General features: G+C 45.3%; 2 protein-coding genes across 10 annotated transcripts in view; one reads left to right on the top strand and one right to left on the bottom strand.

Annotated features, from left to right (window-relative positions):
• The first annotated feature begins 8,438 nt into the window (after positions 1 to 8,438).
• On the top strand, positions 8,439 to 23,089 carry Kiaa1191 (KIAA1191 ortholog). Of its 5 annotated transcripts, none has more exons than XM_006976825.3 (9): positions 8,439 to 8,637; positions 9,168 to 9,274; positions 9,512 to 9,598; positions 11,985 to 12,163; positions 14,291 to 14,417; positions 17,051 to 17,175; positions 21,256 to 21,362; positions 21,502 to 21,641; positions 21,726 to 23,089. In XM_006976825.3, exons 3-9 carry the CDS (start codon positions 9,571 to 9,573, stop codon positions 21,929 to 21,931), a joined length of 912 nt encoding a protein of 303 aa, XP_006976887.1. In that variant the 5' UTR covers positions 8,439 to 8,637; positions 9,168 to 9,274; positions 9,512 to 9,570; the 3' UTR covers positions 21,932 to 23,089. The 5 variants fall into 5 exon arrangements, with proteins under 5 accessions (XP_006976887.1, XP_006976889.1, XP_006976891.1 ...); XM_042278497.2 differs by having other exon boundaries at positions 8,475 to 8,637; positions 9,048 to 9,274; XM_006976827.4 differs by lacking the exons at positions 9,168 to 9,274; positions 9,512 to 9,598 and having other exon boundaries at positions 8,454 to 8,637.
• Positions 23,022 to 24,683, bottom strand: part of Simc1 (SUMO interacting motifs containing 1) — a 34,980-nt gene continuing 33,318 nt past the window's right edge. For all 5 annotated transcript variants that reach the window (XM_076573352.1, XM_076573353.1, XM_076573350.1 and 2 more), the window contains one exon: positions 23,022 to 23,963. In XM_076573352.1, the coding sequence (XP_076429467.1) occupies positions 23,689 to 23,963 (275 nt within the window). In that variant the 3' untranslated portion in view covers positions 23,022 to 23,688. The remainder of the gene's footprint in view (positions 23,964 to 24,683) is intronic.

Raw genomic sequence — 24,683 nt, 5'->3', positions numbered from 1 at the left:
TAGCCCTTCACTGTGGCTGCAGGATAATGGGAAAGAGCCAGTGAGTTACTCCTAGTGTACCCCTGTGCCCGCCTTTCTCTTTAAAAGTTACCCACACTACACACTCCTTGCAGTGCCAATTTCTCTGTGTCCCAGGCTCTGTCCTTGTTGGATCCCCTTTCCTTCTGACTACGTATCTGTGCTGCTCCCCTTCTTTTTAAATTATTTTTTTATGTGCATTGATGTGAGGGTGTCAGATCCCCAGGAACGAGAGATACAGGCGGTTGAGAGCTGACATGTGGGTGCTGGAAATTGAACCTGGGTCCTCTGGAACAGTGGCCAGAGCTCTTAATCACTGAGCCATCTCTCCAGCCCCGCTCCCCCTCTATCTTAAGGTTTTTGGTTTTTTTTTTAGCTGAGGATCGAACTCAGGGCCTTGCGATTGCTAGGCAAGCGCTCTACCACTGAGCTAAATCTTAAGTTCTTATCTCTTATTTAAAAAATAGTTTTTTTTTTTTTTTTTCTATAGGAGGTAGAGAGATGGCCTACTGGTTAAGAGTGTGGACTGCTCTTCCAGAGAACCCAAGTTCGGTTCTTTTTTTTTTTTTTTTCTTTTTTTTCCCAGAGCTGAGGACCGAACCCAGGGCCTTTGCTTGCTAGGCAAGTGCTCTACCACTGAGCTAAATACCCACCCCCCCTCCTTTTTTTTTCCAAGACAAGGTTTCTCTGTTGTAGCTTTTTGCCTTTCCTGGAACTCTCTTTGGAGACCAGGCTGGCCTTGAACTCACAGAGATCTGCCTGCCTCTGCCTCCCGAGTGCTGGTATTATAGGCGTGCACCACCACCACTGCCTGGTCCGAGTTCTGTTCTTATCACCTAATTGGTGCTCACAACTGTAACTCCAGTTCTAGGGGATCCAACCCTCTTATCTGTCTTCTGCAAACACATGCATATGCCTCCTTGGTGCTGGGATTAAAGGCACGCACCATCATGCCTGACAGCTTGTCTGTTATTTTAACAAGGATCTTTCCAGGACCCTGAAGATGTATTCCAGGGGGTCATTATGAAGCAGAATAAGGGAGAAAAGATCAATTATTAGATTTACTTAAAGCACCCGCTTGTACCGTTTGTTGCCAAACATGACTTCATTTGGCTACCAGAAACAGAATGACCTGAAGCAATATCTAAAACACAGTAAGTTGTAGCCCATATTTACCTAACAACAAATGCTTAGACCTGTCTGTAGCACAAATCCTAATGGGTCTTAATAAAAAGGTGAAAGATCAGAGAAGCAGAGCAGCCAGCCACTAGTTCTTATTCTATGAAATCCTCTGCCTGAAAGGGGACTGAGTTCCTGTCTCCTCCCGCCTTACATTCCTCTCTCTGCCCAGCCTTATCACTTCCTATCTCCATCTCCCCAGTGCTGGGATTAAATGTATAAGATCCCAAGTGCTGGGATCAAAGGTATGTGCTACCACTGCCTGGCTCCTATGGCTAACTAGTGGCTTAGCTCCACACTGTGATCCTCAGGCAAGCTTTATTTGTTAGATCACAAACAAAATCTCATGCCTGTCCAGGTAACATAGACCTTTGAAACCTCAAAGCTAACTGCCACCTTGTAGTCGGACTTTTTCATCAGGACCGTTGGCTCCCCAGCAATGACAAGAGACTTATTATTAATTATGAAAGCTCAGCCTATAGCTTAGGCTTGTCCCATTAGCTCTTAAAACTTAATTAACCAATTTCTGTTCATCTCTGTGTTGCCACATGACTCATGGCTTTTCCCTCTCCTCTTGCATGCTGTGCTCTCTGATTCCAGCTGGTGACTCCACCTTTCTTCTTTCCAGACGTCCCACCCAACCTCTTCCTGAATGGCTGGCTAATGGCCATTCAGCTCTTTATTAAACCAGTCACAGTGTGAAGGGATGTTCCACAACACTTTGTGCTTCTGTTTGCTTGCCTGCTTGCCCCACCTTATGGTTTTATAGTATGAAATGAGAAGCAAACTAGACCTGAAGCTGGGTGATGGCGCACGCCTTTAATCCCAGCATTCAGGGGGCAGAGGCCGGCGGATCTCTGAGTTCAAGGCCAGCCTGTTTAGCCAGGGCTATACAGAGAAACTTCTCAAAAAATCAAAATCAAAACCAAACCAAACCAAAAAAACCTGGACCTGAGACTGAAGACTTTCAGGAGCTATCTTGGCCTCCAGCCACTGGTGACATCCCCTCTCTCTGACCTCACCTTGTTGTGGCTTAAGAAGCTCCATTTTATACTAGGCATCCATCTTGGTACCCACTAGCTGTTTGTCACTGACTGGAAGATAAGGTCCTAGTAACTCCAAGATCTGACATCCTCACACAGTCATACATGCAGCAAAACACCAATGCACATAAAATACAAATAAATTATTTTAAAAAAGATTTGTTTTGTGGGGATGGAGAGATAGCTCACCATTGATAACATTGGATGCTCTTCCAGTTGACCCAGTTTGGTTCCCTGCACCTCGAAATGGCTTGCAGCTGCTGTAACTCCAGTTTCAGGGATTCCAATAGCCTTCTCTGGCCTCCATGGTTACCAGGCACACATATGCACATATGTATATATGTGGGCCAAGCACCAATACATATAAAATAAAACAAAAATTTAAAATGTTTATTGGGGGTTGGAGAGATGATTCTGTGATTAAGAGGACTGGCTTGTTGGAAGCCATGCAGCCTTGTCTTGGATCAGCATACGACTGACTACCTGTCCAATGGGTTTCCTCGGGACAAGGCACCTGTGGAAACGGATTCTCAATTGGCAAGGACCAGTAGTCCAGGGGACAGTGTAGGAATTTGCAAAATTCATGCAGTTTGCAGGCTCTTGTCTTTCTCATTGATTCCTTTGGTGTTTTTTTTTTTTTTTGGTGGTGATAATGTGTTCCCCAATATATTGTGCACCCTAATAAACTTATCTGGGGTCAGAGAATAGAACAGCCACTAGATACAGAGGCCAGAAAATAGTGGCACACACATCTTTAATCCTAGCATTCCGGAAGGCAGAGATGCATCCGGATCTCTGTGAGTTCAAAGCCACACTGGAAACAGCCAGGTATGGTGACACACGCTTTTAATCCCAGGAAGTGATGGCAGGAAGTGGAAAGGTATATAAGGCTTGAGGACCTAGACCCTGGTGAAGCTTTCAGGCTTTTGAGCAACAATTCATTGAGATCCATTCTGTTAGAGGCTGAGGACTCACAGGCTTCCAGTTTGAGGAAACAGGATCAGCTGAGAAGTTGGCAAGGTGAGGTTCGCTGTGGCTGGTTCTGTTTCTCTGATCTTTCAGTGTTCACCCCAATATCTGGCTCCCATATTTTTATTAATAAGACACTTTAAGATTCGTGTTACAGTTTTCAGTTTTGTTTTGTCCGTCACACATGGAACAGCTGTAATTTGCCCTGGAAATTCTGTTCTTTCTTGAATATTTTCCCCTAAGATTCAGCTAGGGGCTAATGTTTCTCAAATCTCTTATCTGGAATTACGAACTACAATGTCTAATCCTGGGAACTTTTCTGACTCAATAGAGACAGTTAGGTACATATGAGAAAACAGCACTTGGAACATTAACTGTGTCTCACAGTTCTGGAAAGGAGAGTAAGGTATGCATACACAGAATAGGGGAAAGCCTCAGGAGTACACATAGTGCCAACTGTTGAGAGTAAGTTCCCTGGACACCGAGCATGTAGAGTCAATGATTGTGATGATCCAATGGAGAAAATGCAGTGTAAAGTATGGGATGGAGAGATTCATCTCTACCACACACAGGAGCTTATATTGGTGGAAGAAGCATGGTATAGTGGGCTGAGAAGAGAGTGCCTTATCAAAGTCTGCCTTTACAGAGAGACTGAGACATGGGACCCTCTTGTAGAAAAAGGAACTGGATAAAAGCATATCTTGCAGACATGAAAGACTTGTCAGGGGTTAAATATTGGTGTCCTTTAAACATTGTACCCATCTCTAATACTTTTTAACTTTGTAACCACAGTAGCTGCGGCTGACATAAGTGCTGTGGAGCCGGATGTGTCTGGTGTGGTATTTAGTTAAGTCTGCAAAAGTGCTGACCTCTGTGTCTAGAGGAAGGTTATATAAGGGATGAGAAAGTGTATTTGGGGACACATAAAGAGGAACAATGGGACTTTTATAATAATTGCAATATATTTTTTCTTTTCTATTTCTTTCTTTTTCTTTTTTTTTTTTTCTTTTTGGTTTTTTGAGACAGGGTTTCTCTGTGTACCTTTGGCGCCTTTCCTGGAACTCACTCTGTAGCCCAGGCTGGCCTTGAACTCAGAGAACCACCTGGCTCTGCCGCCTGAGTGCTGAAATTAAAGGCGTGTGCCACCACCGCCTGGCTACTATTTTTGACTTTTTTTTTTTTTTTTTTTTTTTTTTTTTTTTTTTTTTGGTTTTTCGAGACAGGGTTTCTCTGTGTAGCTTTGCGCCTTTCCTGGGACTCACTTGGTAGCCCAGGCTGGCCTCGAACTCACAGAGATCTGCCTGGCTCTGCCTCCCGAGTGCTGGGATTAAAGGCGTGCGCCACCACCGCCCGGCCTATTTTTGACTTTTAAGAAATATATCATATTTTAAGAAATACAGCCAAGAGGTGGTGGCCCACACCGTTAATCTCAGCACTCAGGAGGCAGAGGCAGGCGGATCTCTGTGAGTTCAAGGCCAGCCTGGTCTACAGAGCAAGATCCAGGACAGGCACCAAAACTACACAGAGAAACCCTGTCTCGAAAAAACAAACAAAACAAAAAAGGAGCCAATAATATAACTGTTTGTGTAAGCCTGGTAGAAAAAACTCTGTTAAAGTATAAAGACAGCTTGAGCTAATTGGGCCACTTGAGTACAAATCCACCTGTGGTCAGACTCTTTCCTTGTGCTGACCCTCCTTCCCCATCTCAAGATCTGAACCTAGAGCTGAGGCTGAATCCCGCATTAGCTGCTCTTCCAGAGGACCCAAGTTCAATTCCAGACACCCACGTGGCACCTCACAAGTGCTTGTATTACAGTTCCAGGGGATCCAATGCCCTCTATGACCTCTTGGGACACCAGGCACTCATGTGCTGCAGATACATACATACATACATACATACATACATACATACATACACTCACACATATACATTAAACAAAAATAAAGCTGGGTGTGGTGGTGCACATTTTTAACCCCAGCATTTGGGCGGCAAAGGCAGATAGATCTCTGAGTTGGAAGCCAGCTTAGTATACACAGAGAGTTCCAGATCAGCCTGGGCTACATCATAAGGCACTGTCTTGGAAAAAAGTTTATAAAATTTCAAAAAATTATGTGTATGAGTATATGGATAAGTGCACATGAATGCAGGTACTTGCAAAGTCCAGAAGTGGACATCAGATCCCCTGGAGCCAGAGTTTGCAGGTGGTAATTAGCCTGATGTGGGTGCTGGGAACCAAGCCCTGTCCTCTGCAAGAGCAGTATACTCTCAGCTGCTATATCTCCTGCCTCCCTTTGAATTTTGTATTAAAATTGAGTTTACCTCAGAGCCGCACAGGTGACCCTGGTGCTCAGGCTTTGTTTGATCAGTTTGTTCCTCCCAATGTGGCTACCCCGAGCAGGTTTTCCTGTCTCACTACTGCGTCTTTAAACGGTGTGTTCGGGCGAGCGCTGAGCATAGTTACTGGGGCTGTGGAAACATGGACCTTTGTTTTGAAACTCCTGTTATAGTGTGAAGTAAACAGAATCGGGACTAAACACTCTCACTTTATGTCAGCACTACCTTAGAAATCAACTTGGTACCATGTACAGGACGTGGCAAACCCGATCACCCGTGCAGACCATGCATAAACACCTGCAGACTACATGAAGTTGAACCAAAGGATTTTGTATCTTTTCATTTAGTTTTCATTTGTTAATTTTAAGTTATTTCTGCTGATCTGATTATTTTCTCCACAGCATTAAGTAATACTTATTACAAAATATGCATATCTAAGATATGACTATTAGAGATAAGGTAGATTTTAGGACATTTTAAAATTAAAAAAATACTTATTTTTAAAATGTGTGTGGGTGTTTTTGCCTTAATGTATGTCTGTATGCCATTCTCATGCTGAGGCCATAAGAGGGTGTCAGATCCCTTTGAATTGGAGTTACAGACACTTGTGAGCTGCCATGTGGGTGCTGGGAATTGAACCTGGGTCCTCTGGAAGGACTCTTAATCACCAAGCCTTCTCCCAGGTCCCCATTTTAACTTTCTGTGATTTGTGATTGAATGAAAAAAAGAAATAAAAAGGAAAGAAAAGGACATGACTGCTCTTAGGTATGGTTGAGGAGAAAGTTGACTGCAGATAAAAGCAAGAGCATACGTAGAGGCAGAGACACCTGGGATGTTCAGAGTGGACACAGCCAGGCTGAGCTGGGTCAGGTGGAGAGGGGTGTAGCAGCCTGGAGGCCAAAGGTACAAAAGAGGCGGGTAATAAAAATGTCTGGATTATATAGGGAAGAGCCTCTGGGGAAAGGGCAGCCCAGCCCCCGGACTAGAGGCCATACCCTGTAGTGGTATTGTGTTCCCCGAAATATTGTGCACCCTAATAAACTTATCTGGGGTCAGAGACAGAACAGCCACTAGATACAAAGACTAGAAAATGGTGGCACACATGCTTTTAATCCTAGCATTCCAGAAGCAGAAATCCATGTGTTCAAGGATACAGCCAAGCATGGTGACTCATGCCTTTAATCCCAGACAGTGATCCTTTAATCCCAGGGAGTGGTGGTAGAAAGCAGAAACATATATAAGGCGTGAGGACCAGAAACTAGAAGCATTTGGCTGGTTAAGCTTTTAGGTTTTGAGCAGCACAGTTCAGCTGAGAACCATTCGGAGATGAGGACACAGAGGCTTCCAGTCTGAGGAAACAAGACCAGCTGAGAAGTTGGCCAGGTGAGGTGAGCTGTGGCTTGTTCTGTCTCTCTGATCTTCCAGTGTTCACCCCAATACTTGGCTCCGGGTTTGATTTTATTAATAAGACTCTTTAAGATTCCTGCTATAGGCCGGGCGGTGGTGGCGTACACCTGTAATCTCAGCACTCGGGAGGCAGAGGCAGGTGTATCTCTGTGAGTTTGAGGCCAGCCTGGTCTACAGAGCTAGTCCAGGACAGGCTCCAAAGCTACAGAGAAACCTGTCTCAAAAAACCAACCAACCAAACAACAACAAAACAAAACAAAACAAAACAAAAAGATCCCTGCTATAATACCCTTTAACGGGTAGGGACTGAGGGATGTTGGGAGAAACTGGAGGCCAGGTCCCCTTGGATACTTTAAATAGGCACCTCAGCCTTTTGTTCCGGGTTTGAAACTTAATAGTGATGTGTACTCCTCCCTAGTAGTAGAAAAGGGCAAGAGTTAAAAAATTTACAAGAGTTAAAAAATTGGGCATATTTTCCCAAAATCACAGTGCAACTCAATTGTGCTATTCACAAACCAAGTATAGAATTTACAGAAGACCTTAATTCCTGGTGCACTCATGGTCCTAACAGAAGGCAGGCAAAGTCTAATGCTGGACTCTGGATGTAAGATTTCCCTTCCTTCAACAACCATTACTGCCCCCAGAGGTGACTGCAAACCTTGAACTTGGAGCAGAATTGAAGGTAGATGTTTTCAGCTTTTTCTCAGGAGCACAGGTTTTTTTTTTTTTTTTTTTTTTTTTTTTTTTTTTAGATTTCTGAATGGCGCTGGGGAGGCAAGGTCGTGGTATGCTCCTGTATTTGGTCCAGTACTAGTGTGGAGCCTCCCTGCTTCAGAGGCTTCTGGAAGAGTTTGGCCACTCCACTGCTTATTAACTGAAGTGATTAACATTATAAGATCCACTGTGTGTGGGATGGGTGGGGTGTGTGTGTGTGTACGGTTTATGGACAGACCTCGACAAGACAGAGAGAGGACGGGAAATGGTGACAGGGCCACAAGCCCAGGGAAATTCGTTGTGAGCTTTTTGGCTTTGATTTCATGGTATATTTACTGTGTCGTCTCCATCTCCTTTTTTAAAAGATTGATTTTATTTTTATATGCATTACGTTGTGTGGAAATGTGCGTGTGAATGTAGTGTCCTCGGAAGCCAGAAGAGGGCGGCAGATCTGTAGTTACAGGAGGTAGTGAGATACCGAAAGTGGGTGCTAGAAACGAACACAGGTCCGTCACAAGTGCAGGATTTAACTCTTTAACTGCTGAACCATCTCCATCTATCTTCCATTCTTTCCTCCTCTCCTCTTATCCCACCTCCCACCACGCTTCTGTCTCAGCCTCCAAGTGCTGGGATTACAGGAGCAGAGAAAGTGCTGGTAACAGGTGACCCTCCCTCCGGGAACCCCGTGGAATTTCCCTTTAGAGTCCAATCTAGAGGGGCAGATGAAGGTGGTGATGAACCCAGATCGTGGACTACAACTTCCGGCATGCCCTGCGAATCTGCGAGTCAAGTCTCGCGTGACGTGCTGCGGTCTTGCTCTGGGCAGTGGTTCGGCTGCCGGCCGCCGGCAGTCCTCGGTCGGGGAGCTTTCACGATGGCTCTTCGCTGCTCAGCTCCGCAGCCTCTTGGGCCATCTGGAGCCTCGGAACCTCTTTAGTGCCGGAGTTCGGGCCGCAGGCGGCGGGCGAGCAGGTGACAGATCACGGCCTGGCGCCGCTGGGGACAGTCAGCCTCCGGGCGCCGCGGCCTCCGGCCGGGTGGGAGCCTCCGTGTACGCGCGCCGCGCTCCCACGGGCTTGGCCTCGAGGGGTGGAACCGTGGAAGGGTCTGGCCAGGCGTATACATCCGAGAGGCTTTGTTTTGTACCCCCTGAAGGAGAGACGTGGGCTTGGGGTCTCTGAGGGAGGGGGAAGAGCTTGTGTTTGTCTTGCGGATGCCCTCTGGGCTGCGGTGAGTGGCCCCTGTGAACTTGAACAAAAATTCGGGTCAGTAATGCCTGCTGTGCAGTGCGTCGCAAGGGTTTTTAAAGACGAGTTTTCTGTAAGGTGCGATTACTGTTAGCCGGCGTTAGTAATAGTGAATTGTTCTTCTCTCTTTCATAGCCCATTTCTGTCTAGCGGAAATGCTAACATAGCTTGTGAGGCCGATAGTTGGGCATGTACAGGGCATCATTTGGTGGACCTGGGAGCGCTGTACCAACCCCGGTTGTTTATTGTTATTAGAACCTCTGGATGGACTCTTCCTCGGAAGCTTTGCTAATTTGCAGCAGCTGGGCAATGCTCCTCATTACCATCTGTCTGTCAGTATAGTCCCGCGTCATTTCACTGTGGTAAGGTGTCTTCACTGTGCCTTGTCTTTACCCTCTCAGGTGTTAAGATGAGCCAATGGATACGGTGAACCTTGAACTTTACCCTTTTGGGGTGTGTTTGTCACACATTGGTTATAGTATATCTATGTTTCAACCTTGTTAACAAGCCATAAATCGCTGTGTGTCTGTCAACAGAACAGCACTGGAGTGATCCTCTGCTGTTCAGCATAAGAAAATGCCCTTTGTTGTTTTTATTAGGTGGCAGGGACTCAGCTCCGAATTCTGTATAGAGAAAGCGCCTGGATCCTAGTCTTTCAATGGCTTCAAGACAACCAGAAGTGCCTGGTAAACTTAGTTCTTTTTGGTTAAATCTGTTTCGCACTTACTGATCTAAACTTATTTTCTCCAAATCACATATTAATGGTTCCTTTTTGCGGCTAGGGAAATAGGTTGTTACCATTTTAGTATTAGCTCATTACCCTCCCAGCCATGCCCAGATCTAGACTTAGAGCCACTGCCCTTAAGTGTATGACAGATACATTATTTATGCCAAAGGAGAAGAATTAACAGTGTGTTTGTAGGGTATATCAGCATGATTAAATTACCCTAGGATGGAGGGCTGGGCAAAAGGTACTATCACTTGTTACATCTACCATAGTTGTAAAAATGTTTGCATCAACATTTAGTATGTACTTGGTTTGTGTTGCACAGTGCTGTCTGGGTTGCTGACGTCATTGATTTCTCCTTGGACTGTTACCAGAAAGGAAGGTGATTTTTAAATCAATCTGAATCGCCAAGTCCCTGATTCTCAGGAGTGTAGATGGTCTTGCCTGCCCATCTACTGTGAAGATTAAACAATTTTTTTTTTTTGTTTTTGTTTTTTTCTCTGTGTAGTTTGTAGTTCTTGCTGTTTTGGAACTCTCTATTTAGGCCTGGCTGTCCTGGAACTCACAGAGATGCTACTGCCTCTGCCTTTTGAGTGCTGGGATTAAATGCATGTGCACCACTTCTGGCTCAAAAAGTTTTTGATCTCTTTGTAGGAACATTTTTCCTAGTAGAGGTTAGCTGGCTTTATGTCTTTGTTTTTATGAAGCCATTGGGAGAAGTCTTAAACATGGTTTTGAAATTGCTCCCCAGTTAGGTGGGTTAATGGAAGCTCCCCCCTCTGTGTGTCCTAACATCTTTGTCTCTCCCATTACGCGTGTCTTCCATTCATACCACATTGCTGTGCACTCGCTGCAACCATGCGGAGCTGTGGCGGTGCACTCTTAGGCCAGTGCTTCTGAGCATGCGAGCCTGGGGGCCCTGGCTCCGGTGTCCCCTGCACACTCGCCGCCTGTATGATACTGCTTATGTCCTGTACCAGTTTCCCAGTCTGGGAATAGGGAGAAAACGTGTTTGCTGAGGATTAAGCTACAAGGAGGGCTGCTGTTAGTGCCTGGTAATTTTATTTGTGTGTCTGTTTTAGTTGAGATACAATGCATATACTGTAAATTCACCCACCTAAAGTAGGTAATTTAATGGTTGGTGTGTTCTTAAGGTTTGTGCATCCATCAGATTAATCTACTTACAGAGCATTTTCATTCTCTCAGAAAGACTTTGTTCCCATTAAGAGTTATACCTCATTGCCCTCTCTTCCTGGCCTTTGGCAACCAGTAACCTCTTGGGTTTGTTAGTAGTTCTTAATATTAGTAATAGTCACACGGTAGCTCTGGGTCCCTTTGCTGTTTAAGTGGCTGCCAGGCAGGTTGGTATCTTGAAGGATATGATGATATAACAGGAAACTCACTTTGAGTAAGGTTCTGGATCAGTAAACCAAACAAAATGAACCTTGCTCTCTGCTTTGGCACAGCTGAGAGTGCCCTTGAAGCATGATGTCTGCGTCACAGCTGGACATTCTGGCAGTCAGTCCTGGGGACAGGAATGGCAGGATCAAGCTGGTAGTGTTAAAGAGAGTGCCTGTCCGTATTGTCTTTGATGGAAATGTTTAAGTCATCAGAACACTAGAGACTAGAGGTGGTGCCAGACCACAGAGCACTGAAGCTTGTAGTTCTCTTTGTGAAGGAGACACGAAAGGCCGGAGTAGGGCTTGTCATAGGTGTGGTCAGACCTCAGCTAGCCGTTTTCTCTATGAACTGAGGCAAATCCGTTCACCACTATGGTTTAGTTGCCTCATCAGATGAGACAGTGACAGGCTGTGGAGTGAGGAAAAATGAGAGAAGATACCTTTAGTCTCTTTATAGTCTCCTTAGTCCTGTGTGACTGAGAGTTTAGAATCCAGGTTTTGAAATGAGACAGGTTTGCATTTTGACTGGAAATTGTGCTTTGAAGTTGAGACTTCGCACCGGTCAATTGAAGTTGAGCCTAAGGTTCTTCAGTCTATAAAAGTGGAGCAGGGCCTGGGGTGGTGGTGTGTGCCTGTGTCCCGCACTTGGAAAGAGCTGAGGTAGGAGGACTGACAGAATTTGAGGCCAGCTGTGCAAACTACACAGCGAGTCCCAGCCAGTCAGGACTCCATGGCAAGGCCCTGCCCGAGAAAGGAGGGGAGACGAGCGCTGCTGGGTGGAGTGAGGAGGAAGGCAGTCCGCCTGCCTGCATCCCCTCCTTGCAATGGATTAGTTGTTGCAGACAAACTGTCCTGAAGTTTCACAACTTTCTTGTCCACAGATTAACTTAAAGCCACTAGTATGTGCAGTTGGTATCCCATATTGACAGGTGTCTCTGTTCTTAGCTCTTGCGCCCAGTGGGCCTCTAGGCAAGATGTCCCTGCCCATCGGGATGTGCCGCCGGGCATTCAGCTATGATGATGCCCTAGAGGACCCTGCGCCCATGACTCCTCCTCCATCGGACATGGGCAGCATCCCCTGGAAGCCAGTGATTCCAGAGCGCAAGTATCAGCATCTTGACAAGGTATCTTACCCTGCTGACGGCTTCTGGCAAACTTACCCCCTTTGTTCTCCTCCTGTTTCAGAAGCCTTCAGTGATTCTCTGTTCCTACAAAATTGGGCAGCAATTGTTCTCTTTGTATATTTTTTGTGGTTTTTAAAAAATTCAAAACTTGAACAGTAGTGTCACTTGCTTGAGAGTCTTCTGGACTCTACTTCCCCAACTAAAAAGCCAAACTCCAGAACCTCTCAATGCCTGAATTCTGATGAATCCTGCTTTCCTCTTTGTACCGTCTATTATCTAGCCATAGAATTATTAGGCTATTTGCATAGACATAATGAGCTAGTTGAGGGAATAGGACCCAAGTCTAAATATGAAATTAATTTATGTTGTATGTATACCTCCTACTCATAGCCTGATTACGCTTATATAGTCATTTTTTTATGTACAAAATGAAGTTTGTGGGATGTTTTACTTCCTCTTGTGGTGTCATGGCAGTGTGCAAACGGCCTCAGATTTTTGGTCACTTTGAGAGTTTAGTTTTTGAATAGTGATGCTCAGCCTGTAATCTGTTGCAGTCCAAGGTTTGTCATAGAGTCCAAAAAAGCCTTAACAGGTTGGTTTTGTGATTGGCATAGCACAGGTCTCTTGAACAGCTGCTGTGTTCTTGCTTGTGCTTGTGTGCCTTTCCCTTGCTGGCAGGGAGCACAGCACCTCTCCTCAAGCTCCTTCCTACACAGCTCCATCTGCACTCAGGGCAGGTCGGCCCCAGGCCACTGTGTGCACTGTGCTGCTGAAGCCTGTGCCTCTCACCTCTGATTCCATCCCCGGACTACAAGAGAGATCATCCTACTGCCTGAGTGAACCAGGCCTCCTAGAAGCTCAGAGAAAGCCATTTTACCTGCAGCTTCAGCTGGAGGCCTCAGAGGAAGCATGCAGTGAGGATCTGCTCAAAGCAGACCTGGAATGGATCCCAAGTGGCTTCACTTGGACTGTTTAACCCCCAAGTGCAGTGCCTCTGTCTGAGAGCAGGGAATTCTTTGTCTTAGAGGTGGTGAGGGAGTAATAGTCTTAAAGACTTGGTCGGTGTGTGGCTGAGCTGAGCCAAGGGCTGTCTGTGCTCTCCTTTCTGATGAGTGCTACCTTGTTATTCTTGCAGAACAGGGGACTTCTTTCCAAGACCCATCCCCTACTGCTCTGGAGAGCTCCTTAGTCAGGTGTCAGCTGTAGTCTGAATCAGGTAGCTGTTGAAGAGAAAGTGTTCTAAAGACTGGGAAGCCAGGCGGTATGGCACACAAGTTAGAAACACAAGTTTTATTTAAAATTATTATTATTATTATTATTTTCTGTGGTGCTGGGGATAGAGCCCAGGGTTTCACACATGCTGGGCTAGAAACAAATTCTTTTTTCTTTTGACATCGGATCTCATTATGTAGTCCAGGTTGGTCTTGACCTCACGGCAGTCTTTAACCTCCGTGCTGGGGCTACAGATGGGCGTCACCGTGCTGTTTCTTTGGTCCTGGAGATGGCGTCCTTGTGTCTCACCTCTGACAGCCAAGCAGCCTGAAATGTATTTGGTCAGTACTCAGGTCACTGATAAGTGGCCAAGCCTGAGGGAGTGATCTGTTCAGGCTGACTAAGGCTCAGTACTTGGCATATGGTTAGTGCTTTGTAAGAGGTGTCTCCATTTTGTTTATGTTCCCTTGTGTGTCCTTTCTTTCCTCTACCCCTCATTAATTTTTCCTCAGTTTTGGAGGAAACTTGAGGGTTTTTGGAGGGTTGTGATAGATATTCCATCCTTGCCTTGAACTCACTGTGTAGCCCAGACTAGACTTGAACCCACACCAATCCTGCTTCAGCCTCCAGCACTGGGATTCCATGTGTGTGCCATCAAGCCCAGTCTGCATCTGCAGTCTTAGGGGCAGACAGACTAGAAAGTTCGGCCTTTCCTTGTGTGATTCCAGGCTCTTCTCATAGGGTCCTTTCCTGTTGACACTGTGGCCAGTGGAGGTTGCCACTGTCCCTTTCAACTGTGTCTTCCCTTAGAGGTTACATATTCTGTAACTCTTTCTCTAAAGAAGTAAGTGTAGGTGTGTGGCGGCCCCCCCTCCCCCGCCCCCCCTCACCTACTTCCTTGCCTCTCTTGAACAGACAGAGGAAGGAGTGGCCAGTGTCTCTTCCCTTGCTGTGATTCCATCAACAGCCACTGACAATTCAGAGAAGGCTCCTGTGGTGAAGGCTAAAGCTACCCATGTCATCATGAATTCCCTGATCACAAGTAAGCGCCTGTGGTGGTATTGTGTTCCCCAGTATTGTGCACCCTAATAAACTTATCTGGGTAAGAATAAGCCACAATATTAAACATAGAGGTTAGGCAGTGGTAGCACACGCCTTTAATCCTAGCACTCCAGAGGCAGAAATCTGTCTGGATCTCTGTGAGTTCAAGGCCACATTGGAAACAGCCAGGCATGGTGACTCACACCTTTAATCCCAAGAAGTGAGCCTTTAATCCCAGGCAGTGATGGCAAAAACAGAAAGATATATAAGGCGTGAAGACCAGAAACTAGAAGCATTTGGCTGGTTAAGCATTCAGGCTTTTGAGCAGCAGTTCAGCTGAGAGGCATCCAGTCTGAGGAAACAGGATCACCTGAGGAATTGGCGAGGTGAGAAAGCTGTGACTTGTTCTGCTTCTCTGATCTTCCAGCATTTACCCCAATAACTGGCCTCAGGTTTGATTTTTATTAATAAGTACCTTTAAGATTCTGCTACAAGCACCCACCCTTCAGTCTCAGCAGAGTAAATTGAGGGAGGGAGAGCTTGAGCCTCAGCTGCAGATGATGCTCAGACCTGCTTTCATGGGGCCTACATCCGACTGGCTCTGAATTTCGTCAAGGAGGAAGATGTACTGACTGTTAAGCACCTATTGCCTTAGATAGAGCCCTGCGGTTGCTTGATGTAGTCTGGTTTTCCTGTAGTGACCAGTGGGCACCTCACTTTCTTCTGAAGTCGGGGATCTAGCTGGCAGGTTGATGTTAAGGTTAGAGTTCATTAGCAGGAGCTTTGGATCCACTGCTATTCCTGGCCTAGGTGTGTTGCTAGAGAAGGTGGCACACTGGAGGGCAGCCCTCTGCACTGCTACACATGTTTGTTTGGTTTTGAGACAGGATCTTACTATGTACTCATTGGCTTCAAACTCAAAGCAGTCCTCCTGCCTTAGTGTTTGTGAGGGCTGGTCTTGGTCATGCACTACTGTACCCAACTACTTTAAAAAATTTTACATATGCATTTATAAATAATTTATACATATTTTCACAAATTTGTGATAGTGCTGACCAAGACCTTGTACATGTAGGTCCACCAGGAAGAAGACCAGGTTTGGTGCTTCAGTTTCTTTTTTTTTTTTTTAAAGGTTTATTTATTATATATATAGCATGTATTACTGCAGGCCAGAGGAGGGCACCAGATCTCATTACAGATGGTTGTGAGCCACCGTGTGGTTGCTGGTAATTGAACTCAGGACCTCTGGAAGAACAGTCAGTTCTCTTAATCTCTGAGTCATCTCTCCAGCCTCATGCTTCAGTTTCTTTAGTTTTTAGAATGTGTTATTGATAGCCCTAATGAGGCTTGATGAGAGCTTTTTTTTTTTTTTTTTTTAACTTATTTTTCTTAAAATTTTTTTTATTTATGTGTATAGTATGTGTGCTTGAGAGTGTTTGGAGGTGGTGAGGAGGCCAGAAGGTATCAGATCCCCTGGAGCTAGAGTTATGGACAGTTGTGAGCCATCCAATGTGGGTGCTGAAATCTGAATTTGTGTCCTCTGGAAGTGCTTTTAATCACTGAGCCATCTCTCCAGCTCCTCTTTTTAAACTTCTATCACAAGTTACCTAAGCTTCTTCCTTCTCAAGGGCCATTCTAGTTGTTGTGGGAAGTTAATTATTCAGTACTTGGCTCTGCATGTCAGCAATAATACCTGTCCCAGGGCTGAGGTGCGCAGAGGTTCTCCTTGGTTGGCTCTTTTTTATGTCAAAGCTCTTTACTTTCTTCTCCAGGAGGGCATCAGTTTGTTTTTGTCACTTCTGGAAAGTTGCCTCAGAGTCCAAACCCACTGTTTCTCCGTGACTGCACCGTCTGAAGCAGTAGCAGCTAGTTGTATTCTGTAGCTTGACTATTCTGGCATTAGGAAGCATAGCTGTTGTGGCTTCCGAGGGCACCAGGCATGCTCGGTGTACACAGATATACAGGCAGGCAACACACCTGTAACATAAAAAGGAGTGGAATGTCTAGATCCTAAACCAGCTGCCATGCTCAGGTGTAGTGTTCAAGGTTTGTAGCTTAAGAAAAAAGATCATCTCTTGTTCATTTCACAGTAAGTGACTTGTGAAATAATAAACCAAGCTGAAAGAATATTGTTGGCTAGGCCAGGAACAGCAACAGGCAGATCATACATAAGAAACATGGCGTCTGTAGGCCCGGGCTAGTTCAAGGCAGGTTGTGCTATGAATCCGACTGGTACCTTGGTGCCAGCTGGCAGGAGCATGACCTGCTGTCCTTTGGCAAAGCTTCTGTGCAAGTGGTAAGTCTCTTAGGGAGCTTAGTGATTTGGGAATTCTGGATGCCAGGTGCCTCTGCTTGCTGTTGCTGAATATGAAGGTGTTACGGAGTCTAAGTGAGGGGAGGTAACGCATCCAGCATCCCTTTAGGGCAACTTGCTTTTAGTGTGCTGTGAGGGAAGGCTGGCTTCCGAGGGAACCTTTTTGTCAGGATCAGAATTACCATGTCAGTGCCTGTTTGGGGCACCCTTATTCTCCACTAGTCAGTGTGGCCTCTTGCTTCTGGGAAGAACAGCAGATACTTTGTCCCGGCTGGTTTGTGACTGGTTAGGAGTTGAGCATGACTGTTCTTTCTTTTCAGAACAGACTCAGGAGAGCATCCAGCGTTTTGAGCAACAAGCAGGACTGAGAGATGCTGGCTACACACCTCATAAGGGCCTCACCACTGAGGAGACCAAGTACCTCCGAGTGGCAGAAGCACTCCATGTAAGTAACCACAACTGTTCATGGCTTGAAATACGGCTACAGTGTAGAAGTTTACAGCTTAGCTAGCTATTGGGCAGCTGAGACAAGTGACAAGAAGATAATGGCAAAGGGATCAGGACTGTCCTCCTAAAGCCCGGAGGTCTTAGCTGCAGATATTTTGCTTGCTTGTCTGTAAATTGAGGGCATGTTTTGCTTATATGTGACATGTATGAAAACTCTGAACTGTGGACTATTTTATATGCCAGAGTGGTTGGCTATGACAAGTGAGAGGAGAATCCCAGTTCCAAGAGTTAATAGTTCAGCTGGATAACATCATTCTGTTTACTTAGAGATAGGGTCTTTACATATAAGCCTAGGTTAGTATATTAGCATATTCTTTTAATCACAGTGTATGTGTGAGTGTGGGGCTTTCCAGGCTAGCCAGGGCTACATAGTGAGATCCTATTTCACACAAACAAAAAACTCAAAAACTCAGACTAGCCTTGAACTTGTGATCCTCTTGCCTCTGCCTCCCAAGTATTGAGGTTATAGGTATGTGCCATCATGCCCAGATTATACTTAACTTTTTAAAAATTAATTTCAGGAGCTAGGTGTAGTGGCACACATCTTTAATCCCAGGGTTTGGGAGACAGAGGCAGGCAGTCTGTGGGTTTGAGGCCAGCTTGGTCTGCATATTGAGTTCCAGGCCAGCTAGGACTACATTGAAAAACCCTGTCTTGGGGGGTGCAGAGATTATTTTGATGAGGGTTTATTTAATGATGGTTAAAATTTTTCTTTGTGGCCAGGCATAGTGGTGCACACCTTTAATCCTAGAACCCAGGAGGTAGTGGCAGGTGGATCTTTGAGTTTGAGGCCAGCCTGGTCTACTGTGGGGGGCCAGCTCCCACATTCATTTATCCCAAGGACTCTTGAGGAGTGAGGGATAAGAGATGTAGATAGAAATATAGAGGAGAGAGACAGACAAACACAAGATAGCCTCAGGAGGGCCTGGGTCAAAGCCCACGGGTCTCTACTAAGGGGCTTTTAAAGGAATGCCAAGGGGTGAAGCAAAAGACCTCCCCTCAGCACAGCCAAGTGCAGACCATCCCAAACACCTGGTAACCATGCACATGGTCAGTCCATCCCCTGATATAGTCCTGCTGTGTAAAGCAAGCTCAGATCTCACTAGAAAACCTTTGTGGGCTCCCACAGTCTACAAAGCAAGTTCCAGGACAGCCAAGGCTGTTACACAGAGAAACTGAAACCCTGTCTCAGAAAGTCACAAAAACCAAACCAAACAAACAATTTTTTTCTTTGTGCTACCATATCTTGAACCCAGAGCTTCATGCACACTTCGAAGTGTTCTACCACTGAGATACATTTCCAGCCCCTCACCCCCTTGTTTTTTGTTTTATGGATTTTTCTGTGTATGGGTGACTTGTCTACATGTGTGTCTGTGTACCACTTTTGAATCTGGTATCTGCAGAGGCTAAAAGGGCATCAGATCTGGAACTGGAGTTACAGACAGTTGTGAGCTGCCATGTGGGTGCTGGGAACCAAACTTGGATCCTCGGGAAGAGCAGCCAGTACTCTTAACTGCTGAGCCATTTCTCTAGCACCTTCCTCTACCTTTTTTAAGATGCATCTTTCTGTGTAGTTAAGGCGGGCCTCAAAGTTATGGTTTTCCTGTCTCAGCCTCTCAAATGCTGGAATTCCTGGTATGTCGCTATGCCTGGCTGTGTTGAAATGTTTCAATGACTTCTTAAAAAATGTTTTTTTAACATTTATTTATTCATTTATTTTGTGCGTGCGTGCGGTTAGTTCATGCCATGGAACATGTGGAGGTCAGAAAAAACTTGCAGAAGTTGATTCTTTCCTTCCACCCTGTAGGTCTAGGGATCAGACATCGTTGTCAGCCTGGCAGCAAGTGTCTTTACACACTGAGCCTTCTCACTGTGGTTCACATGGTTCTTTTAGAGAGGCCACTTCATATGGAATGGTGTTCTGTGACTTACAAATTCACATAATCTTAACATTGATCCTTGGTGGTAGATACTATGTTCTGTTTTGTAAATAAAGGAGATACTGGAGAGATAAATCAGTCAGTAAGGTGCTTGTTACAGAAGCATGAGTATCAGTCCCTAGAAACCATGTTTAAAGCCACATATAGTGGTCCATGCTGGCTGCCTCAGTGCTAGGGAGGTAAATAAAGATAGGCGTATTCCTAGAGTTGGCTGCTAGCCAGCCTAATCTAATCAGCTCCAGATTCCAGTGATATGATCTCAACAAACAAACAAACAAACAAACAAACAAACAAAAAAACTAAAGTGGTGACAGACATAGTGATTCATGCCTTTACTTCCAGCACTCAGAGGCAGAGGAAGGCAGGCAGGTTTCTGTGAGATCAAGGCTAGCCTGATTTACATAGTGAGTTCCAGGACAGCCAGAGCTTATATAGGGAGACCTTTCTTTAAAAGAAAAAAAAAAAAAAAAAAAAAAAAGCCCAAACCAACAAGGTGAGTGGCTGTTTTTTTTTTTTTTTTTTTTTTTTTTTTTTTTTTTTTTTCCTGGAGCTGAGGACCGAACCCAGGGCCTTGTGCTTCCTAGGCAAGCGCTCTACCACTTAGCTAAATCCCCAACTCCAGTGAGTGGCTTTTGATTAGTGATGGGAAGATGATCTCCTTATGCATTCCTACCCTGTGTGCACACCCTCCCCCCACAGTATATATATATATATATATATATATATATATATATATACACACACATGCAGGCAAACACTCATGCACATAAAAAATAAAAATAAAGCAGGGCAGTGGTGGTGCACGCCTTTAATCCTAGCACGCAGGAGGCAGAGACAGGCGGATCTCTGTGGGTTCGAGGCCAGCCTGGTCTAGAGAATTCCAGGACAACCTGGGCTGTTACACAGAGAAACCCTAAAACAACCTATATACACACACACTTTTTTTTGGTTTTTCGAGACAGGGTTTCTCTGTGTAGCTTTGTGCCTTTCCTGAATCTCGCTCTGTAGGCCAGGCTGGCCTGGAACTTACAAAGATCCGCCTGGCTCTGCCTCCTGAGCGCTTGGATTAAAGGCGTGCGCTACCACCGCCTAGCATGCATTTATTTATTTTTTTTTAAAGAAAGAAAAGGCTGGGCAGTGGTGGCACATGCCTTTAATCCCAGAACTCAGGAGGCAGAGGCAGGTGGATCTCTGAGTTTGAGGACAGCCAGGGCTACACAGAGAAATCCTGTCTCAAAAAAACCAAAAACAAATGAACAAACAAAAATCCAAGTAGCCATGGCAAGTTCCTTTGGGCATAGGAAGAACATAAAAAGCACCAGGAGATGGTGTACATGTGTGTATGTGGGGGCGGGGAAGATGCAGGACACCATGGATGGGCTGCATGTGGAAGGAGTATTCCAGAAGAATCTGCAGGCTAAGTTTAAAAGCCACTGCTGTGAGAAGTCAGTGTTGAACTGGTGTCCATTTGAGCTTAGACAAGAGAGATGCTTCTTGTGCTCAGTTTTTGCCATTCATCGTATAACAGATTGTCAGCTTACACAAATTGATGTGTTGAAAGTCAGCTTGGGTCCAGCAGAGAGAGGCATAGCCCTCATGGAGAACAGACCTGCTTGCTACTCTGGAGCTTCAGCTTAGACCTATAGCTCTATAGTATAGTCTTAGACCTATAGCATTTTAACAATGCTGTGGAGGTGGTTGGTTATGGGAGAGGAGGGAGAATGAGGTAGGTTTCTTGGAGGAAACATTTCGCTAAAGAGGACAGCAAGTCTGAGTCTTAATTTGAAAGTCTGAGCAGGGCAGGTGTTGTACTGAAAGTCAGGAGCAGAATTGAAGGCCAGATCTAAGAGGTTTGCAGCTTGGTGCCTCTTCCCCTGAACGACTTGGCCTTTTTGGACACATAAGTTCTAGTGCAGGAGTGTGAGGTGCTCTAGAGCACAGCTCCATAGGAACGTGGTGTCCATCCAGTGTAGGAGAAACAAAATCCCTGAAGTTAGGATGTGCGTCCGAGTGCTTCTGCCCCGACTGCACTGCTTTGTGTCTGCTGTCCTCTGAAGTCGCTTCTTGCATCTGAACAGAAACTAAAGCTGCAGAGTGGCGAGACAACAAAAGAAGAGAAGCATCCTGCATCAGCCCAGTCCACTCCAGGCAGCACCCCCCACTCCTCCCCCAAGCAGAAGTCCAGGTGAGCCCTTCCTTCAGGAAAGCCAGTGCTGAGATGGCGCTGGCCTCCAGCCTGTGGTTTCTTGTTGCTTTGGTGGAAGACACTTCTTGTGACACAGGAAGAGGCCATTCAGAAATATCTATTTACTTCTCTGTTCCAGAGGCTGGTTCCCCTCTGGTTCCTCCACAGCCTTACCTGGCCCAAATTCTCACACCATGGATCCTGGGAGTGGGAATGACAAGAACTCAGCAGAAAAGTGGAGCCTCTTTGGATCCAGGCCCCTGCAGAGGTCTGACTCTGGTAAGGCAGCTCCTTCAGAAAGAGTAGCGAGGCCCTGGCTGCTATGTGGGCTGGGGGCTGTAATCATTTGCTTTTCCTTGGCAGGTTTTGCCATCCAGGCTTACAAAGGTGCCCCGAAACCCTCTCCTATGGAGCTAATGCGTGCTCAAGCCACACGAGTAGGTGACGATCCAGCAACCTTCAAGCCGCCTAAGATGGATATCCCAGTGGTAGAAGTGAAGAAACCACCACCTCGAACCCATAATCTCAAACCCCGTGACCTGAATGTGCTCACACCCACTGGCTTCTAGAATGCTTTCTGTCCAGGGTCTGCAACTTTCCCTGGGCTCTGACATAGTGATGTAGTTAACTGGAGGCTGGAGTGACATTGTTCAGATTGTCCTTGTGTGAGAGAAACCATTTTGCACTGCTTTCAGGTTGGTGGAAAATGTCAGTGGTGCTGAGTGGGGACCTCAACTTTTTTTTTTAAAATCATTTATCCCAGAGGAGGATTTGACCTTTGCTTTCTTAGGTAAATAGTGCTGTTGTGCTTCCAAAACTATCAACATGAGCAGTTACAAATCATGATAGAGGTGCCCACCAACTCATTTGGACAGCCATGGCTTCTTGACATGCCTTGTGAATGGGCCTGGACTTGTCTGAGAGCTGGGTACAGCTCATGACCACACTTGGCAGGAACCTGGCTCTCTTAAGTTGAATCACGGGTTCTTTTTCCTGATTAGTCCAGTGTACACTTTGTCCTGACCCTGCAGTTGGAGGGCTGTCTATCTGCTGTGTCACAGAACAAACACTAGTCTCGCATGGCCTCTTTTGCACTTTAACATGAAATTAATTGAGCTCCTAATTGAGTCTACTGGTTTCATGATGATAAATAACTCCTTTTCCCCCTTCCCTTACTGGGTCTTGCTCATGCTAGGCAAGTGCTCTACCACTGATTTTCACCCCTAGTTCCTAAATCCTAAGTTTTTTTTAGTTGTGTGTGTTTTGTTTTTTGAGATAGGGTCTTACTATGCAGCCTTGGCTAGGCTGGAATTCACTCAGTAGACTCAAAGAGAAGATCTACCTGCCCCTGCCTTCCAGTGCTGAGATTAAAGGCCTATACCACCACTCCCAGCTCAAGCTTTTGTTAAAGATAGGTACAATTGGATTATAGTCTTCAGGTTCATCTGAACTTGGTTTCACCTTATTGTGATAACCTTGACAGCATTTTCCACCAAGTTAGCCTCATATGTTCAGTAACACATCTTACTGAGGAAAGGATTCTCATTGTTCACAGGTCTGTTGGTCTTGCACACTGTCACATTCGCTTGCTAGATCATTTTAGAAATTAGTCTGTTTACATAATGAGCTAACCTCACAGAGAAGCTCTGGAGTCTAAGATTGTTGTAAAAATTAATTTATTTGTGTTATCTTGTATTGACAATAAAAATCTTTACTACTTTCTCAAACCCGGGTCTCTTGTCCATTCTGCCTGCCCTGTAGTAGAGCCAGAGCATTGTAAACTTAGTGCCTTTTGTTGTATCTTTCTGACATCATGCATTTCATTAACAGGCTCTATCCTTTCTTTCTTTGCCTGCTTTATCTTATCTTTAAATAACTGGCCACAGTCATATTCATAGGCAATATGAAAAGTCTAATATAGAATATGCTCTATTCAGGAAAAACTGTCTTTCCAGAAACAGGCGATCAGTACCTTGACTGATGTAACACTGATGGAGATTGTTCAGCAGAAGGGGGTCTTTCACATCTTGAATGGAAATGTTGGACATATAGTGCATATCGTATTGCCTGTTTCCAAAGCATAGATAAATAATTTAATAAAAAATATATACACACACTGTATATTTAAGCCACATTTGAATAGGCTAGGATAAGGATTATAAAAAAAGATATACTGAAGAGTTTCAAAGTGATTACAGCCTACAGATAAATAAGATAGGTTTGGTCCTATGATATTCTTAACTACTGTTTGTACTTCAGAGCTTCTAAGTAGCTGGCGACAGTCAGGAGGTATTCTTGGTACTCAATGCTTAGAAGTCTGGCTGCCTCAGTGCTGTGGGGCAGGCTGTGGGGCAGGCTGTGGTGCAGGCTCTGTGTCGGGGTTCAAGTCGGCAGCATAGAAGAGCAGCAGCTTCAACAAATGCACTTTGTCTTGGAGCTGGGGGACTAGAGGTTCTCCCAGTATGTGGACCAGGCGACTGCGGAAGGCCTCAATCTGCTTTTCCACGTCCACCACTGTGATGTCATCTCCTTGCTGGGGCTTGGGCTTGATTCTTTTGATGATCAGATCTTTCCGATCAATCACTGAACTCCGTAGGTGCTCTGCAAGAGGGAAGGGGTCAAACAAGTGCCTTTGTTCCTGGGGATTTAAAAGTTAAAGTCCAATTTTATAAGCAAGGCCTGGCTCCTGGCTACTAGGAGACAAGTCAAAAGGTCGTGAGTTACTATGGGAACTCCATTTCCTGAAGATTTGTGTTCTTGTCTCAACACTGTCAAGAAAAATGTTGCTGGGTAAAGCAGTCATGACTAAATAGACCCTGTCTCCAAAAAAACAAAACCCAAACCCTAAAAGATATTTATTGTATGTGTGCCATGTGTGTGCAGGTGCCCAGAGGCCAGAAGGACATCAGATTCAAGTGGAGTTACAGACAGTTTTGAGCTGCCTGATGGAGGTGCTGTGAACTGAACCTGTGGTTCTGGAAGAGCAGTAAATGACCTACTGAGCAACCTCTCCAAGAAACTTTACATATTAAAAACATTCTAGTTTCTTTCATTTGACTTAAACAGTAATAACTGTACTAAATAAAACTATAATAACCACTTAGGGGGGTGGGGAATTTAGCTCAGTGGCAGAGCGCTTGCCTAGCAATCACAAGGCCCTGGGTTCAGTCCTCAGCTCTGAAAAGGAAAAAAAACAAAAAACCACTTAGGGAAAAATTCATGTGATTTTTTTATTTTTTAAAAAACTACTTAGTGTGTGTGTTTGGGTGTCCTTTTCATTGAGGGTGCTAAAAAATGCACACTCTATGCAGCTGTGTACTT

The sequence above is a fragment of the Peromyscus maniculatus genome, chromosome 5 (assembly GCF_049852395.1).
Source record: "Peromyscus maniculatus bairdii isolate BWxNUB_F1_BW_parent chromosome 5, HU_Pman_BW_mat_3.1, whole genome shotgun sequence".
NCBI classification, from domain to species: domain Eukaryota; kingdom Metazoa; phylum Chordata; class Mammalia; order Rodentia; family Cricetidae; genus Peromyscus; species Peromyscus maniculatus.
The sequence above is the reverse complement of the archived record's forward strand: the minus strand, read 5'-3'. Positions and strand labels throughout refer to the sequence as shown.